Source organism: Nerophis ophidion, linkage group LG01, assembly GCF_033978795.1.
Source record: "Nerophis ophidion isolate RoL-2023_Sa linkage group LG01, RoL_Noph_v1.0, whole genome shotgun sequence".
Taxonomy (NCBI): domain Eukaryota; kingdom Metazoa; phylum Chordata; class Actinopteri; order Syngnathiformes; family Syngnathidae; genus Nerophis; species Nerophis ophidion.
This window is the reverse complement of record NC_084611.1, coordinates 35,553,735-35,573,773: the sequence shown is the minus strand read 5'-3', so window position 1 is coordinate 35,573,773 and position 20,039 is coordinate 35,553,735. Positions and strand designations below refer to the sequence as shown.

The following is a 20,039-nucleotide window of genomic DNA, read 5'->3' as shown; positions in this document are numbered from 1 at the left end:
GGAAGGTCACATTAAGTTTGGAGCTCTGTAGCAACTGACTGTGCAGAAAGTCTTTGCACTATGTGCTACAGCATCCGTTGACCCCTCTCTGTTATTTTACGTGGCCTACCACTTGGTGGCTGAGTTGCTGTTGTTCCCAAACTCTTCCAATTTCTTATAATAAAGTCGACAGTTGACTTTGGAACATTAAGGAGCGAGGAAATTTCCCGACTGGATTTGTTGCACAGGTGGCATCCTATGACAGTTCCACTCTGGAAATCACTGAGAGCGGCCCATTCTTTCACAAATGTTTGTAGAAACAGTCTCCATGCCTAAGTGCTTGGTTTTATACACCTGTGGCCAGGCCAACTGATTAGGACACCTGATTCTCATCATTTGGATGGGTGGCCAAATATTTCTGGCAATTTAGTGTATATGATTTCAATACGCGAAGCGACGAGAAGTGGACGGATTCTTTTAAACGTATTTACGGAGGAGTATGAAACCGGACTCAAAGCAAGGACCTCAGCAGCTCACTAATCTGACTTTATTGGACAAATGTGAAAAAAAAGACAGGAATAAAGGGTGGAACAAAGGTAAATAAAATCAAATATGAACTATTTATTTTGTTATATGTTGTAAAAGTAGTCAGTGACACTCCATTTGTGTGGATATTAGCCTCTGACCAGAATGAACAGAATGCTAATGCTAGCAAGCTAATTTGTTTGTGTTGTCAGCGTGAGATAAACACTGAGATTTATTATTTATATATTGTTTTTTACAGCTGAAATGGGCCACCGCCTGACACTCATGAATACATAATTTATCAAAAGGACGACTTTCTGACTGTTGGACATTGCGGACCAAAAGCCCAACTTTTTATGAACAATTCGGTACGCTTTATTTTCTAAATCATATTGTTTTGTATATTATTGCTTTGTATTTTATTTACTTACTTTATGGAAAAAAATAACCTAATAATGTGTGTTTATTTACATGGTAATTGTGCAGGAATATACGAAACCACTCCTCCATACATCATCAGCCTGATTTGTATGAACTACCCCCTTTTTAGACCAGTTGATCTGCCGTTTCATTTCTTTTCTGCTCTGCCCCCCTCTCCCTTGTGGAGAGGGGGAGGGAGAGAGGGGCCATGGATGAACTGCTAGCTGTCCAGAGTCCGGACCAGGAGTGGACCGCTCGCGTGTGCATCGGTTGGGGACATCTCTACGCTGCTGACCCGTCTCCGCTCGGGATGGTCTCCTGCTGGCCCCACTATGGACTGGACTCTCACTATTATGTTAGATCCACTATGGACTGGACTTTCACAATATTATGCTAGACCCACTCGACGTCCATTGTATCCGGTCTCCCCTAGAGGGGTTGCGAGGATCACCCTCATCTGCGGTCCTCTCCAAGGTTTCTCATAGTCATTCACATTGACATCCCACTGGGTTGTGAGATTTTCCTTGCCCTTGTGTGGGATATGAACCGGGGATGTCGTTGTGGTTTGTGCAGCCCTTTGAGATACTTGTCATTTAGGGTTATATAAATAAACATTACTTGATTGATTGATCCTGAACTGTGAAATGCGATGGAAACACAAACCTCACACTTTTACAGGAACCAGTGGTTCCACAAACTTTTTTTGTTTCTGAACCTTTGGTGGAAAAAGGCCCGCCCAATGTTGTGAAACCCACTAAGGGAAAATAGAGCGCAACGCTTTGCTGCAAACAGCAGAGGCACCGTCGAGTCAGTTGCAACAACACTTTTACGGGACGTTGAGCTACAACTTCTTCGAGCATCATTATTCTGCGCATCATAACACTGGCATGGAAACCGGCGTCCAGAATATTCCGAGATTTGCTCTTATCCCATTGAAAATATATTTAGGAGAAACACCTCTTTGATTGAGGTGTCAAATGCCTATTTCTTGACAAAATAGAAATAGAGAAAAGTGTAGTCCAGTCAAGTTGCCTAAACGGGCTGCCAAGATTAAAATACAGTGGAACCTTGATTTACAAACCCCTCATTAAACAGACATTTCGATTTACAAACCACGGATTGACTAGAAATATGCTTTGCTGAACAAATCTTGTGTCAGCGTACAAACATTTCATCCACCATTTTGTGTCCGGCAGCACATCCATTGTAGGGCGGTCTGATCGAACATTGTGTCGCTGTTAGCTACTGTTTGTGCTTTAAAAAAAAAGTTTTTCTAGCTCAGTATAAGTCCAAGCAATAATGTGGTTTGAAACATCCAGGAAGTATCCACAGCGTTGTCGACACTGCCTCAACCTCAACCTCCTTTCCGCTGCATGCCAAACAGATTAACCACCAAGGAAAAGTGGATTTAATTTTTTATTCCTAAGCATTAGAGCGACCTGTCTGTTAAAAATTAGGAGTTTTGTGATTTCAACCCGTCAGTGCACCACAGGGCTAGCGACAGTGTGTGTGTGTGTGTGTTTGTTTCGGCGGGTAATAAATTGTCTTGCCTATGTTGATCTAAACTCTTGCTATGTTTGTTTGATATAGAATACTGTATGCATAGAGCTTTATATTGTGTTCAAAGTGTACAAACCTTTACTAAAATATGGATATGCTCAAGAGTGGAACCTAGTCTTCATGTTAAATGCTCCTCAATAAACAAACCCTGCTCAATAACCAATTACAGTATTTTTTGGACTGGAAGGCGGACTTTTTAAAATTAAATTTTTCTCAAAAGTCAACAATTCGCCGGTAACCCCGGTGCGGAATAATTCTGTTTGTGCTTACCAAGCTCGAAGCAAATATATTTGGTACGCAGTGTAAAAAGTGTGACCAGTTGATGGTAGCCACCAATAAGAGGTAAATGCGGACTGCAAGTTGATGTCTGTTCAATAAATAGTGCTAGTAAGTACCTGTAATCAAGCAACACTGAATCTCTGATGTTTCATTGACGATATAGAACATTTCACACGACACTGTCAAACTGTTTAAGTACGACTTCGGTAAACCGCTTGATGGAACACAGCGCATTACGGCTACCATAGTCAGACGTACTGTGCTTCAACATACGGGTATTATTATGGTGTGTGTATAAGGACCCCAAAATGGTACCTATTAGGAAGTGTGTTATCTGGCGTTTTGTTTCGCCCTATTACGCCAAACCAACTTTTCTTACCTATTGCTGCCTGCTGATGTTTATTTGGGATCTGCATAAATCCGGTATCGTTTGCGTGCGTCCGTCAATAAACTCCTTTTTCTCTATCCTCTTGTTGTGGGGCATTCATCCTGTCACTACTGACAGAACAAAGATGACTGAGAGAGGACGCTGTCGAAGGTGAGCCACGTAAATAAGACACATCCTGAAAAGACGGTCAGAAAGCGGCTTGAAGATGGTCTGTACAACATAATCTATGCAACATTTTGACCAAAGAACCACCATAACATGTCTTTCTGTCTTGCCTCTGGTGAGGTCGGTCGCATTTTTTTCCGCTCCCTTCTTCTCCCTGCTTGCTCTCTTTGTTTTGTCTTGTCTACTTTTTTTTAACCTCCCTCCCTCCTCAACGACACCTGGAGTTGAAATTTTGCTTGCATGAATGCCCAGGCCTATAGACACTACATCAACACATCCAAGACGATGGGCATTTACACACACAACCTCCCTTCCCCACCTCACGCCTTCACCACCGCTTGATTCCTCTTCGAGGTGATGGCAGCGCTTCATAGCAGCAGTTGACCTCCAGGGCCCCAACTCCCAAGGTTTTTTCCCACTCCAGACTGGGCCCCCTTAGGAGCCCAGTCTAGATTGTTTTTTTTTACTCATCTTCTTCCCCAGCGTTTTACCTTTTTCCCACCTTTTACGGGGCACCTTGTGGCGACCCATCAGCGTTCCTGTTCTGTAACCCTGTACACTATTTGTGCTGAAAACAGGGTTTCGTTGTACTTGTGCAATGGGAATAAAGACCGATCCTATCCTATCCCTATGTGGACCACAAGGAAGTGTTTTAAATGTAGAAAAAAAAAAATAATAAGGTGACCACTTTAATGCACCTTATAATCCGGTTAGCCTTTTGTATGAAAAAAGACCTCATCGGCATTGCGCCTTACAGTCCGGTGCGCCCTATGGTCTGAAATATATACCGTTAGTTAGTAAAACGAGGTTCCACTGGAAAAAGTAGGAGTAAATGTGGTTTGTGGAGCATTTTAAAGTAGGATTTTTTTACTTTACATTGTGAGATTGTCCTGAGGAAAATGTAGTCAAATGTCCATAATGTGGAAATAGAGGAAAGTGCAGTGTAGTTGATTTACGAGCGATTAGTTTGCTGCTTCAACGGGCTGCCGAAAAGATCCGAATAGAAGGTAAACAGCAGAATTTGAAGTAAAAAACAGTAGCACTTGTTATTATGGATAGAAAAGTTAGCGATTTATTCAACACGTTTACATGCCCTTAACTTGATTATTGCCAAAGGGTTTTTTAGCTGCCTGACTTCATGTAACTACATTTCTTTTCATGCTACAATTTCAAGGATCCTGGAGAGTATCTCAGGTTCCTCTTCTTCTTCATATTTAAGATATTTTTTTTGTAAATACAATTTTAGTGTAGGACTTTTAGATAAATGCTTTCGTTGATACTTCTTCAAGAGATGGGAATAAAAGAGAGGGTGGGAATCTATTCAAGTTCGATGCCTAAATAGTTTACCATAAAGGTCGCAACGGGTAAAGAGCAAAATCGGTTGTGCAAAGCATCCATCCATCCATTTTCTATCGCTTTTCCTGTTTGGGGTGGCGGGGGGTTGCTGGAGCCTATCTCAGCTGCATTCGGGCGGAAGGCGGTGTACACCCCGGACAAGTCGCCACCTCATCGCAGGGCCAATACAGATAAACAGACAACATTCACACACTTAGGGCCCATTTTGTGTTACCAATCAACCTATCCCAAGGTGCATGTCTTTGGAGGTGGGAGGAACCCATGCAGTCACGGAGAGAACATGCAAACTACACACAGAAAGATCCCGAGCCCGGGATTGAACTCAGGACTACTCAGGACCTTTGTATTGTGAAGCACATGCACTAACCCCTGTCCACCGTGCTACCGAAGTTTGTGAAAACACATTGTTTCCGTCTGCGTTGCCAGCCGTACGATAATTATCGTATTTGTACGATCATTTCCAAGTCAGAGTCCATGGTTGGAGAGGAGTTCCTGCCCCAAGTGGAGGAGTTCAAGTACCATGAATTGATTAACGTGGACCCCGACTTAAACAAGTTGAAAAACTTATTCGGGTGTTACCATTTAGTGGTCAATTGTACGGAATATGTACTGTACTGTGCAATCTACTAATAAAAGTATCAATCAATCAATCAATCAAAAAAACCTCGGAGTCTTGTTCACAAGTGAGGGAAGAGTGGATTGTGAGGTCGACAGGCGGATCGGTGTGGCGTCTTCAGTAAAGCGGACGCTGTACCGATCCGTTGTGGTGAAGAAGGAGCTGAGCCAAAAGGCAAAGCACTCAATTTACCGGTCGATCTACGTTCTTATTCTCACCTATGGTCATGAGCTTTGGATTATGACCGAAAGGACAAGATCACAGGTAAAAGCGGCTGAAATGAACTAGTGGGTCTCTCCCTTAGAGATAGGGTGAGAAGCTCTGCCATTCAGAAAGAGCTCAAAGTAAAGCCGCTGATCCTCCACATCGGGAAGAGCCAGATGAGGTGGTCAAGATGCCACCTGAAGCCTCCCTAGGGAGGTGTTTAGGGCACGTCCGACCGGTAGGAGGCCACAGAGAAGACCCAGGAGACGTTGGGAAGACTATGTCTCCCGGCTGGCCTGGGACCGCCTAAGGATCCCCCGGGAGGAGCTGGACGAAGTAGCTGGGGAGAGGGAAGTCTGGGTTTCCCTGCTTAGGCTGCTGCCCCCGCGACCCGACCTCGGATAAGCGGAAGAAGATGGATGGATGGATTTTATACTTCCACTTTCTAACGTGTCTCTTCGCAGCCAATATGGGGCGCTGTTTTGCCAGTTGCGGTTTACTTTTTCCAACGCTGTTATTTGATATAAAGGTCAAGCTGCATTAAAAAGCTATATTATAAACAGTCTCTGGTGATGTTTTGCTGTGGCAGATGGTCCTGAGCAAGGTCCGATAAATTTCCTCCAAAAACATCATTTACCATCTGCAACACTGGTTATTGTACATAGCAAGAGCACAGACTGCTGCTCAGTAACAAGGAGCCGGGTTCCCTATAGGACGTAAAAGTTAGCGCGATTATTTTCCCTTTAGAGTGTTTCAGCTGCCCGATGGACTATTTTCACACGCTAATATGTGAAGAATCGGTCAGCTGGAATAAAAAGGTGAGCTCTGAGTCTCAGGTTCATCTTCGTCTGTGCAGAAAAATGGTTTAACAGAAAAAAATCCACTTTCCCTGTTTTTTTGGTTTGATAGTTAAAAAAAAAAAAAAAAAAGAAAAACAGAACTTCATCCGTTATCCACATTTATTAATGAGTTTGAAAATCGAGAATAGGAATTAAAACAAGGAGTGGGAAACTCCTCTCTGGATTGCACATGCGCAGTGAGTTTTCCGGCTCCTCGCTTGTGAGTGGTCCGGAACAACAGAAGATTAAACGATTTGTCGTGGTCAAGAATTACCTTCTATTTTTTTAATGTCCAGGGTAGGGTTGTGTCGATACCAATATTTTGGTACCGGTACCGGTACTAAAATTATTTCGACACTTTTCAGTACTTTTCAAAATAAAAGGGACCACTAAAAATTTCATTATTGGTTTTATTTTAACAAAAGGATCTTAGGGCTTATTAAACATATGTTTCTTATTGCAAGTTTGTCCTTAAATAAAATAGTGAACATATAAGACAACTTGTCTTTTATTAGTAAGTAAGCAAACAAAGGCTCCTAATTCATCTGCTGACATATGCAGTAACATATTGTGTCATTTCCCATTATATTATTTTGTCAACATTATTAAGGACAAGTGGTAGAAAATGAATCATAATTTACTGTTAATATCTGCTTACTTTCTTTTTTAACATGTTCTATCTACACTTCTGTTAAAATGTAATAATCACTTCTTCTGTTGTTTTATACTTTACATTAGTTTTGGATGATACCACAAATTTGGGTATCAATCCGATACCAAGTCGTTGCAGGATCATACATTGGTCATATTCAAAGTCCTCATGTGTACAGGGACATTTTTTCTGAGTTTATGAGTGAAGTGAATTATATTTATATAGCGCTTTTTTCTACTGACTCAAAGCTTTTTTATATGGTGAAACCCAATATCTAAGTCACACTTTAAACCAGGTGGGAAAAGTGTCTTGCCCAAGGACACAACGGCAGTGACTAGGATGGCGGAAGCGGGGATCGAACCTGGAACCCTCAAGTTGCTGGCATGGCCACTCCGCCAACCGAGCTATACCGCCTAATCATAATGTGAATTTTAAAAAAACGAAAGAAGTTGTGATGCCAAAAAATATCAACATGATCATAGTAGCATTGACGAGATACACTATTGTACCTGGTATCATTACAGTGGATAACGGGTGTAGATCCACCAATGGCGTTTGTTTACATTTTGGCCCCGGTGAACTACGGTGTGTAGTGAAGCATGTTTAGCTATTCCTCGTCCTGCAGGGATGATACTTGTAAGAAACATACTTTATTTGTCGCCATGGAGGTGAGGACTAGTGATTTAGAAGTAGCTAAAACATTGCAGACTACGAATGGACGTTCGCTACTAGCTAGTTAGCCATGTCTTAAAGCACCTCTTCCTTAGGGTGTTTCAGTGGTATAACTTCACCTTTATCGTTCGTTTTTCTGTCTACACACTGTGTCTGCTTATAGGTACTCGGTTATTGTGCGCTGCCGAACATGCTCGTCTGCGCGTCTAACCAGCAATGACACCCTGTGACAACAAAACGGGCATGGACGGGGGGCAGGACCGGCACTTTTCAAAGGCGGTATGGTACCGAATATGATTCATTAGTATCGTGGTACTGTACTAATACCGGTATACCATACAACCCTAGTCCAGGGACATGGAAAGTGACACATTTTATAGGTTCTGTATCATTTGTTGTTGTTATGGGTCACTCACAGACATACAGTCGACGAATACCTCCAAACACTGACCGATCCTACTCAGTTTTTTGGTTTGATAATAAAAAAAAACGGGAAAAGTGGATTTTTTATGGTAAACTATTCCAAAAGAAAAACTAACGGCCGCCACGCACATGGACCGACCTTCCTGTCCGTCCTGGCCTCTCATCTTCCTGTTATGTAATGAGATTATCCTTGGAATACACATTTGTGGGACTAGAATCTTGAATAAATAGTAAGAAATCAATTCTAGTCCCGAATCATCAAGGATATTCCTTGTTTCTTTCGGAGTGGAAATTTTAGACGCATGTAAGTGCATACTTGCCAACCTTGAGACCTCCGAATTTGGGAGATGGGGCCGGGGTTTGGTGGTAGCAGGGGTGTATATTGTAGAGTTAGTGCTGCAAGGGATTCTGGGTATTTGCTCTGCTGTGTTTATGTTGTGTTACGGTGCGGATGTTCTCCCGAAATGTGTTTGTCATTCTTGTTTGGGGGGTTTGAAGTGGGCGCGGGTGTATATTGTACCGTCCCAGAAGAGTTAGTGCTGCAAGGGGTTCTGGGTGTTTGTTCTGTCATGTTTATGTTGTGTTACGGTGTGGATGTTCTCCCGAAATGTGTTTGTCATTCTTGTTTGGTGTGGGTTCACAGTGTGGCGCATATTTGTAACAGTGTTAAAGTTGTTTATACGGCCACCCTCAGTGTGACCTGTATGGCTGGTGACCAAGTATGCCTTGCATTCACTTGTGTGTGCATAAAAGCTCTAGATATTTTGTAACCGGGGTGGCACGCTCTTTGTATGTAGGAAAAGCGTACGTTACGACAGGTTGTAGAGGACGTTAAAGGCAGTGCCCCCAATGTTGTTGTCCGGGTGAAATTCGGGAGAATGGTTGCCGGGAGGGGCACTGAAATTCGGGAGTCTCCCGGGAAAATCGGGAGCGTTGGCAAGTACGTGTAAGTGGGGAGATAAGTTAATTCATGGTCGACACATTGTCATTAGGGGTTTGACACCACACCCACACCCAGCCAAATTCTGTCAGAACCCCCACCCCGCCCTCCTCCGTCCCACAGATTCCTATTTACAAGGAGAAGCTTGTCGCTCCAAGGAGCACGCTCGTGTCGCCAATTCTGGTTGTTGAAATTTTTTTTTTGGGTTCCATGGGTTGAGTCACAGAACATGAAGTTCGGTCGTGAAGTCAGGCATGGCTTGGTTGAAAGGAACTTTTTCCCCTCGTAAGTCTCTTCGGGAAGAATATGAGGAGGTAAAATGGAAGGGAGATTTTTTTTTTTTTTTTTTTTTTTTTGCCGATTGCCTTTAAAAGTTTCTTGTACAGCGACATCTTACACACACACACACACACACACACACCTTACACACACACATACACACGTCCTCTGTGTTCATCCCAGTATGTCCAGGTAGACGGGCGAGGCTTTAGCCAGGTTGAGGAGCAGGCTGTGGATTTCCTTGATGTTGAGTCTCATGTGGGGCTCCCTCTGCCAGCAGCCCAGCATCAGGTCGTACACCTCTTTGGGGCAGGTCCTGGGGCGCTGCAGCACCCTGCCCTGGGTGATGCACTCTATCACCTGCAGAGCGGGAAGAGCAAACATGTGACGTCAATGGGCCCGCCCCCTCTGCGATGATGACGACGGGGAAGGTGACGGAGCGATCTGCACAGTGAAAGCCGCTTCACCTCGTGCTTACCAACCTTGAAACAATTTTGATTGGTATGTAATGTAAAAAGTGTGACCAATAGATGGTAGCCACTCATAAAAGGTACATGTGGACTGCAAGTTGAAGCCTGTTCAATAAATGATGCTAGTAAGTACCCGTAATCAAGTACCACTAAAAGTTAAAGTTAAAATACCAATGATTGTCACACACACACTAGGTGTGGTGACATGTGTCCTCTGCATTCGACCTATCACCCTTGTTCACCCCCTCGGAGGTGAGGGGAGCAGTGAGCAGAAGCTGTGGCCGCGCCCGGGAATCCTTTTTGGTGATTTAACCCCCATTCCAACCATTGATGCTGACTGCCAAGCAGGGAGGTAATGGGTGTCATTTTTATAGTCTTTGGTATGACTCGGCCGGGGTTTGAACTTACGACCTACCGATCTCAGGGCGGAGGCTCTAACCACTAGAGCACTGAGTAGGGTAAAACTCTGATGTTTCATTGAGAATATAGAACATTTACACACGACGCTGTTAAAATGTGTAAGTAGGATTTTGGTAAACTACAACGCCACACTGCTTGATGGAACGTATTACGGCTACCATAGTCAGACGTACTGTGCTTCAGCATACGAGTGTGTGTATAAGGACCCCAAAATTGTACCTATTAGGAGTTTTGTTTCGCTCTATTACGCAAAAGCAACTTTTCTTACCTATTAGTACCTGCTGATGTTTATTTGGGATCTGCATAAATCGGGGAACATTTATTTTTGTCTATCCTCTTGTTGTGGGGCATTCATCCCCCGCTGTTGCCATTTCTACTACAAAGTAGCGTAATGTTCTAATCTAGTTCTGTCAGTAGACTCGCTATAAAAGCGCTAAAAAAACTACAACTCCCCCCGCGATGATGACGACGGGTAAAGTTTAGCTACCCATAAAAGGTACATGTGGACTGCAAGTTGGTGCCTGTTCAATATATGATGCTAGTAAGTATCTGTAATCAAGTAACAGTAAAACTGTATTGTTTCCTTGCGAATATAGAACATTTACACACAATGGTGTCAAGATGTTTAAGTACGACTTTGGTAAAGTACGTTGCTGCACCGCTTGATGGAACATATTACGGCTACCGTAGTTAGACGTACTGTGCCTCAACATACGGGTATTATTACCCGAAATGGCACCTATTAGGAATTTTTGTTTTACTCCATTATGCAAAACCAAAGTTTCTTACCTATTAGTACCTACTGATGTGTAGTTGGGATCTGCATAAATCGGAGAAAATGTATTTTTTTCTATCTTCTTGTTATGGGGCATTCACCCCCCCGCTGTTGCCATGTCTACTACAAAGTAGCGAAACATTGTAATCAAGTTCTGTCAGTAGACTCGCAATGAAAGCGCTAAAAAACGACTGCTCCCTCCGCAATGATGACAACGGGGAAGGTGTAGCCACCCATAAAAGGTACATGTGGACTGCAAGTTGATGCCTGTTCAATAAATGATGTTAGTAAGTACCCGGAATCAAGCAACACTAAAACTCTGATGTTTCATTGAGAATATAGAACATTTACACACAACGCTGTCAAGTACGACTTTGGTAAACTACGACACCGCACCACTTGATGGAAGGTATTACGGCTACCATAGTCAGACGTACTGTGCTTCAACATACGGGTGTGTGTATTAGGACCCCAAAATGGCACCTATTAGGATTTTGGTTTCGCCTTATTATGCAAAACCAACTTTTCTTACCTATTAGTACCTGCTGATGTTAATTTGGGATCTGCATAAATCGGGGAAAATGTAATTTTCTCTATCCTTTTGTTGTGGGGCATTCATCCCCCGCTGTTGCCATTTCTACTACAAAGTAGCGTAACGTTCTAATCTCGTTCTGTCAGTACACTCGCTAAGAAAGCGCTAAAAAACTACTGCTCCCTCCGCGATGATGACGACGGGGAAGGTGATGGAGCGATTTGCACAGTGAAAGCCGCTACACCTTGTGCTTACCAAGCTCGAAGCAATTTGGATTGGTACGGGGTGTAATAAGTGTGACCAGTAGATAGTAGAAAAAAAAACAAAAACAAAAAAACCTCGGCGAATGAATTATTCACCCGCCTTCTTAAGTCTTGACGCGATCGGAAGTGACAGGCGCACAGATCCGACATGGCTGGCAGAGGTGGGGATGTTCAAAGACGCTTTGGAAGCTACGCTACGTCATTTGGTACACCGCTAAAATCGAGGTCCAACACACAGGTCCAAAGTGCATTATTTTTTTTTTAACATGCCTCAAAACAGAAGCTTGGAATTTGGGACATGCTCTTCCTGACAGATCATGAGGAGGTTGAGGTGGGCGGGGTTGGGGAGGCGGGGTTCTGGTAGGGGGTAGCGGGGGTGTATATTGTAGCGTCCCGGGCGAGTTAGTGCTGCATGGGGTTCTGAGTCCTGTTGTGTTTATGTTGTGTTACGGTGCGGATGTTCTCCCGAAATGTGTTTGTCATTCTTGTTTGGTGTGGGTTCACAGTGTGGCGCATATTTGTAACAGTGTTAAAGTTGTTCATACAGAGTTAGTGCTGCAAGGGGTTCTGGGTATTTGTTCTGTTGTGTTTATGTTGTCTTACGGTGCAGATGTTCTCCCGAAATGTGTTTGTCATTCTTGTTTGGTGTGGGTTGACAGTGTGGTGCATATTTGTAACAGTGTTAAAGTTGTTTATACAGAGTTAGTGCTGCAAGGGGTTCTGGGTATTTGTTCTGTTGTGTTTATGTTGTGTTACGGTGTGGATTTTCTCCCAAAATGTGTTTGTCGTTCTTGTTTGGTGTGGGTTCAGAGTGTGGCGCATATTTGTAACAGTGTTAAAGTTGTTTATACGGCCACCCTCAGTGTGACCTGTATGGCTGTTGACCAAGTATGCTTTGCATTCAAGTCATACCGATACCGATAATTTACATTTCAAAGCATTTATCGGCCAATAATATGGGCAGTCCGATATTATCTGACATCTCTATAAATAATACATATACAGTAAAAACTGTCAATAAAAAAATATGTATTAAAAAAAAAAGTTTGTCTCTGAGTGCGGTGTAATGCATGCAAAAATAAAGAAATTACATATGTAAACCCAAAGATCCATATTGAAATTTCCCTAAAATGTAAAATTGCATTTCCCAGTATTAGAATAATGTTAGGTTACATTTGAACAAAAACATTATAAGACCATTCATTCAAGATAACTTTCTTTGCGAAAGTGCATGAGGCAAAAAAAGGTCTACTGTCATTGTGTCACAACGATTATTTATTCTTTTAATTTCCCCAGTTCTATCGCTGGATCCCTCTCATTAAAGCGCAGACAAATGTCATCAGTTTATCAACTCGGTCTTTGTTTCCCCTGGCCTCAGTGCCGATAAGCGATGCATATCTGAACACGATCTCAACATCCTGTGCAGATGCTTCTCAGGCCAGAAGGTGAGCAGTTAGAAGAGATTGGATAGATTTAAATGTGACCAGCGAGGCTAAAGGTTGCATTTGGATGTAACCGGAGTGAGTCCAAGAGGCTAAAAAAAAAAAACAGCTGATAGGGTCAGAAGAGTTGAAGAGCTCAATATGACATTTTTTTTTTCCCGGAAAATGGGTCAAAGCTCAAGAAAATGGGGTATTTGTCAGTCTCATTAAATATTCAAAAGACAATCCATTTCTTATTTTATTTATTTCCCATCTCGTTGAAACAGGAAATCTTTCTCTTCATCTTGTTATAATATTGGAATTAATTTAATAAGCATTTAAACATGTCACAAGAATTTAGCAGTACTAAAGCACTGTTATTATTATTATGTTACAACTTTGCTATTTTACAGGAACATTAGCAGAAAGAGAGCGTTTGTTTTGTTTGGGGGGGGGGGGGGGGGGGGGGTTCATTATGTGTCTACACCAGGGGTCACCAACCTTTTTGAAACCAAGAGCTATTCTTGGGTAGTGATTAATGCGAAGGGCTACCAGTTTGATACACACTTAAATCAATTGTATTTCTGTTTGTCATTCCGTCGTACATTTTTTTTTCTTTTTAGGGAAGGTTTTTTGTCGAGAATAAATGATGACAAAAACACTTAATTGAATGGTTTAAATGAGGAGAAAACACCCCAAAAATTAATGTAAAATTTTTAAACATAGTTTATCTACAATTTCGACTCTTTAAAATTAAAAATTCTACCGAAAAAAAGAAGAGAAAAACTAGCTAATTTGAATATTTTTGAAAAAAATAAACAAATAATTTATGGAACATCATTAGTAATTTTTCCTGATTTAAATTAATTTTTAGAATTTTGATGACATGTTTTAAATAGGTTGAAATCCAATCTGCACTTTGTTAGAATATATAACAAATTGGACCAAGCTATATTTCTAACAAAGACAAATCATTATTTCTTCTAGATTTTCCAGGAACAAAAATCTTAAAAGAAATTTAAAAGACTTTAAAATAAGATTTAAATTTGATTCTACAGATGTTGTAGATTTGCCAGAATATTTTTTTTGAATTTTAATCATAATAAGTTTGAGGAAATATTTCACAAATATTTTTCATCGGAAAAACAGAAGCTAAAATGAAGAATTAAATTATTATTTTTTTTATTATTCTTTACAAAAAAAAAAAAAAATTATTTGAACATTGATTTAAATTGTCAGAAAAAAAGAGGAAGGAATTTACAAGGTAAAAAGGTATATGTGTTTAAAAATCCTAAAATCATTTTTAAGGTTGTATTTTTTTGTCTAAAATTGTCTTTCTGAAAGTTATTAGAAGCAAAGTAAAAAAATAAATGAATTTATTTAAACAAGTGAAGACCAAGTCTTTCAAATATTTTCTTGGATTTTCAAATTCTATTTGAGTTTTGTCTCTTAGAATTAAAAATGTTGAGCAAAGTGACACCAGCTTGCTAGTAAATAAATACCATCCATTCATCCATTTTCTACCGCTTATTCCCTTTTGGGGTCGCGGGGGGCGCTGGCGCCTATCTCAGCTACATTCGGGCGGAAGGCGGGTTACACCCTGGACAAGTCGCCACCTCATCGCAGGGCCAACACAGATAGACAGACAACATTCACACTCACATTCACACACTAATAAATATAATTTTAAAAATACAGGCAGCTCACTGGTAAGTGCTGCTATTTGAGCTATTTTTAGAACAGGCCAGCGGGCGACTCATCTGGTCCTCATGGGCAACCTGGTGCCCGCGGGCACCCCGTTGGTGACCCCTGGTCTACACTCTAGTATTCATCATAGAACCGTACACAAGTCTGCAGCTAGGTGGCTGCATTGATCAACCTAATCGACAGGCTCCCGATTCTACCTGGTAGAAGTAGTAAGTACACAGGAACACATGTACAAAAGCTGTAGCGGTAAGCAGTTGTGATACACTTTCCTTCCACTTGTGGCAGTGTACTGCAAATTATTTAAACACCAGTCAATTGTTTAAATTGTATTTTTATAAATTTCCCTAGTTTTAAGAGCTATTTACTAGAGATGTCGATAATAGCTTTTTTGCCGATACTGTCCAACACTTAATTACCGAATTCTATATCAACAGATACCGATATATACAGTAGTGGAATTAACACATTATTATGCCTAATTTTGTTGTGATGTCCTGCTGGATGCAATAAACAATGTAACAAGGTTTTCCAAAATAAATCAACTCAAGTTATGGAAAAAAATGCCAACATGGCACTGCCATATTTATTATTGAAGGGGGGTGTATATTGTAGTGTCCCAGAAGAGTTAGTGGTGCAAAGGGTTCTGGGTTTTTGTTCTGTTGGGTTTATGTTGTGTTACGGTGCGGATCTTCTCCCGAAATATGTTTGTCATTCTTGTTTGGTGTGGGATCACATTATGGGGCATATTTGTAAAAGTGTTAAAGTTGTTTAGACGGCCACCCTCAGTGTGACCTCTACGGTTGTTGACCAAGTATGCTTTGCATTCATTTGTGTGTGTGAAAAGCCGTAGATATTATGTGACTGGGCAGGCACGCAAAGGCAGTGCCTTAAAGGTTTGTTGGCCCTCTGTACTTCTTCTTACGTCCGTGTACCACTCCGTACAGCGGTGTTTTAATAAGTCATACATTTTACTTTTTGAAACAGATACCGATAATTTCCGATATTACAATTTAAAGCATTTATTGGCCGATAATATCGACAGTCCGATAAATCTCTACTATTTACTTATCCTATGACATTGACTTTACTTAACAATCTTAATTTTAGCATGAATAATTATATTGTTTTATTCTAGTTTGACAATGTTAAAATAGATTTTTTTAAATTAATGATAAATAATAATTATATTGAATATCTTGTTTGAATATCTAACTATTCAAAAAAGATGTTTAATTTTCTCCCACATAGAAAATGTTTAAGGATTCAGTAAAAATCTTTAGGGTGCTTAATTTAAGAATTGCCAGTTGAATAATGCTTTTTTTCCCAAAATAAAATACTTATTTCTTGCTTGAAAGTCCTGGTAATTTTGAGATATCCAAATTTTAATTGAAAATGTCTTCTTACCAAGTAAAATAACTAGCTGCATGGACAGATAATTTCACTACTTTTTAGCATTTTTTTCCTAAGATTCAGTCTTTTTATGTTATATTTTGTCAGCTCTTTTTTGCAGTCTAATGACCATCTCAAACAAACAGAAGAAGTGTCCCCTGTATATACGTTGACGCGCACACAGCTGCTTGGCTTGATGTCAAACATTAGCGGAGTTAAAACCACCCAGTTAGTGTCAACTCATGCATGTGAAATGACTGAATTTTGTAAGAAATTCTTACAGTTTGTGTTTTGTCTTTATCAATTGTGTTTTACCTGCAACATGGCTTATCTGTATACTTGTATCCATAGTTTTGTTTTTAGTATCTACTAATAATTGTATTTGTCTTAAACCACAGACCAGGGGGAAACAATCATAAATCATGAAGCATTTAATATAATGCCAATAAAACTTTCCGTTCTATTCTAACCTAATCCTAAATTAGAGAAGACTATCCAGGGTGTACCCCGCCTTCCGCCCGATTGTAGCTGAGATAGGCGCCAGGGCCCCCCGCGACCCCAAAAGGGAATAAGCGGTAGAAAATGGATGGATATATGTAATATGGAAAATTTAAAATTGTTCTTTGTGTGCAACAGGAAAAGCCCAATTTGCTTATGGCCTTTTAATTTTTGACCATCTAAGATTGTTCTTTAAATTCAATGGGAAAAATATTTTTAATTGATTGAAAGTTGAAATATTTTAAAATAATTAAAATATTCAAAATAATTTAAAATAAAATTATTTAATCTTTTTTCTGTTAAAAAAAAAAAGCCAATATTGAATTTTTGTTGTTGTTCCCTTTATTTTGAAAAGTATCGAAAAGTATCGATATACATTTTGGTACCGGTACCAAATTATTGGTATCGGAAAAACTCTAGTACAAACTAATAATATTTTTTTACCAAGATAAATAAAAGAAAATTAAAAAAATGAATGTGTGTTCCCCACATGCATTTTTGCATATGCTGGAAACTGGTAACATACATGTAAAAATAAGAGGAAATTGTACAAAATCAATAATATTATATTAAATTAGACAATTTTGCAGCAACATTAACAAAAGTGTGCCTGTACAAACTAACGGTAACTTTTACCTAGAATTATATAAGAAAATTGAACAACAGCACAATTTATTACAATAAAAATGGGTTATTTTTTGGACAAAAAACATTTGACAAAAAACACTATTATTATGTTAGGACTGGATTTTTTCTGTCCAAAAAAGTACAAAATACAAGCATTTTTTACTAACTATCAGTAAAAAATAGCAGATAATTGCACAAAATCACTCATATTATCTATAAACTGCACTATATATTTTTTAGAAATACTGGCATAAATAAGCCTATTAGTAATTTTATTTAGCTGGAAATGGAAGAAAATTGTACGAAAGCACTAGTATTACATTTAAACTGGACACATTTTCAGCAACTTCAGCAAAAGTGTGCCTGTACAAACTAATAATACATTTTAAATAGGAATACAAAATAAAATTACTAAATTAAATGAAATTAATTATATTCTTATAGCGCTTTTTTCTAGTGACTCAAAGCGTTTTACATAGTGAAACCCAATATCAAATTTACATTTAAACCACTGTGTGTGGCACTGGGAGCAGGTGGGTAAAGTGTCTTGCCCAAAGGCACAACGGCAGTGACTAGGATGGCGGAAGCGGGGATCGAACCTGGAAACCTCAAGTTGCTGACACGGCCAATCGACCAACCCAACTATACCACCCCAAATGAGTGTTACCCCCTAAAAATGTACAAAAAAACCTATAATTATGTTCAGATTAAACTTTTTTAAAGTAAATACATGCATTTTTGCGTGTAAAAAAAAATCACGAATAATATATTTAAACCGTATTATGTTTCAGAAATATTAGCATAAGTGAGCCTTCGCAAAAAAAAAAACTGTACAAAAGTACGAATATCATGTTCTAAATCGGGGGTCAGCAACCCACGGCTCTAGAGCCACAAAAATGAATAGAAATGGAAAAAAAATGGGGTGAAAAATATGTTTTTTGTGGTAATATGGTTTCTGTAGGAGGACAGACACGACACAAACATTCCTAATTGTTAGAAAGCCCACTGTTTAATATGTTTGTGTGCATGCTTCACTGAGGAGAGTATTTGGTGAGTGCTGTTTTGTCCTACTAATTTCAGTGGGCCATGAACTCACCATTGTGTGGGCTGTGACTTAATAGTTTGTTCACATGTACACATTTCTCCGATGCTGCCATAGAAAGACATGTTTTATGCCACACCTTTGTCTCATTTAGTCCACCAAACATGTTATACTGTGTGAATGCATCTTTCATGACACATTATCTGTATGTAATATTGGCTGCATTTCTGATAGTTGTTTGTGCGCCATGTTGTTCCAGACCACAGCAAACGTTACCCAGCTTGCAAAGATTGTAATAAATCCATTAGAAGAAGACAGCCTGACGTTTCTCTTAACTTGGACACACACATCTATATATTCGGCCATTTTAAAACTGTCATTTCCAGGAGTTATCTCACCCTCTAAGAAGTTTTACTAATGTTTTCCAAAGTTGTAAAAATGCGTAAAAAAAATATTACATTATAACATTTCTGTCAACAAATATTTGCGCCAGCCTGCGACACATAGTCATTTTGATAGTAGGCTAATACAGCTAATTAGCCACTTACATCATGTGTTGCCATCGTTATAACACTTGCATAAGACTTTTATTTTTTTTGCGGCTTAAAGGCCGACTGAAATGATATTTTCTTATTGAAACGGGGATAGCAGGTCCATTCTATGTGTCATACTTGATAATTTTGCGATATTGCCATATTTTTGCTGAAAGGATTTAGTAGAGAACATCGACGATAAAGTTTGCATTTCTTGGTGCTGATAAAAAAAGCCTTGCCTGTACCGGAAGTAGCAGACAATGTGCGCGTGACGTCACGGGTTGTGGAGCTCCTCACATCCTCACATTGTTTACAATCATGGCCACCAGCAGCAAGAGCGATTTGGACCGAGAAAGCGACGATTACACCATTAATTTGAGCGAGGATGAAATATTCGTGGATGAGGAAAGTGAGAGTGAAGGGCTAGAAAAAAGAAAAAGAAAAAAAAGACTTTACAGTGGGAGCGATTCAGATGTTATTAGACAAATTTACTAGGATAATCCTGGAAAATACCTAATCTGCGTATTGTGTTACTAGTGTTTTAGTGAGATTATATGGTCGTACCTGTACAACCTGAAGGTCGGCCCCGCACCTTTCTTCAGCACCAGTTGACAGGTGGTGGCGATGCCCATCTCTGCCCTTCGCAAGGGACCCTCTTCGAAACACGATCTTTCGAAATGATCGCTGCATAATACACTGTACTTTGTGTGTGTGGTCCAATCCAACCGTGTTCGCTTGACCGCTCTGCTCCATAGTAAATCTTCACCGTCACTTTTCGGTAATACAAACAATGAAACACCGGCTGTGTTTGTGTTGCTAAAGGCGGCCGCAATACACCGCTTCCCACCTACAGCTTTCTTCTTTGATGTCTCCATTGTTAATTGAACAAATTGCAAAAGATTCAGCAACACAGATGTCCAGAATACTGTGGAATTATGCGATGAAAACAGACGACTTATAGCTGGGAACGATGATGGAACAAAATGTCCTCTACAATGTGTGACGTCACGCACACGCGTCATCATACCGAGACGTTTCAGTAGGATATTTTGGCGCAAAATTTAA

At 40.1% G+C, this 20,039-nt stretch overlaps 1 protein-coding gene across 6 annotated transcripts in view; it reads right to left on the bottom strand.

The window, feature by feature from the left end:
- Positions 1-580: 580 nt before the first annotated feature.
- Positions 581-20,039, bottom strand: part of ntrk2a (neurotrophic tyrosine kinase, receptor, type 2a) — a 234,727-nt gene continuing 215,268 nt past the window's right edge. For all 6 annotated transcript variants that reach the window (XM_061901553.1, XM_061901563.1, XM_061901580.1 and 3 more), the window contains one exon: positions 581-9,657. In XM_061901553.1, the coding sequence (XP_061757537.1) occupies positions 9,472-9,657 (186 nt within the window). In that variant the 3' untranslated portion in view covers positions 581-9,471. The remainder of the gene's footprint in view (positions 9,658-20,039) is intronic.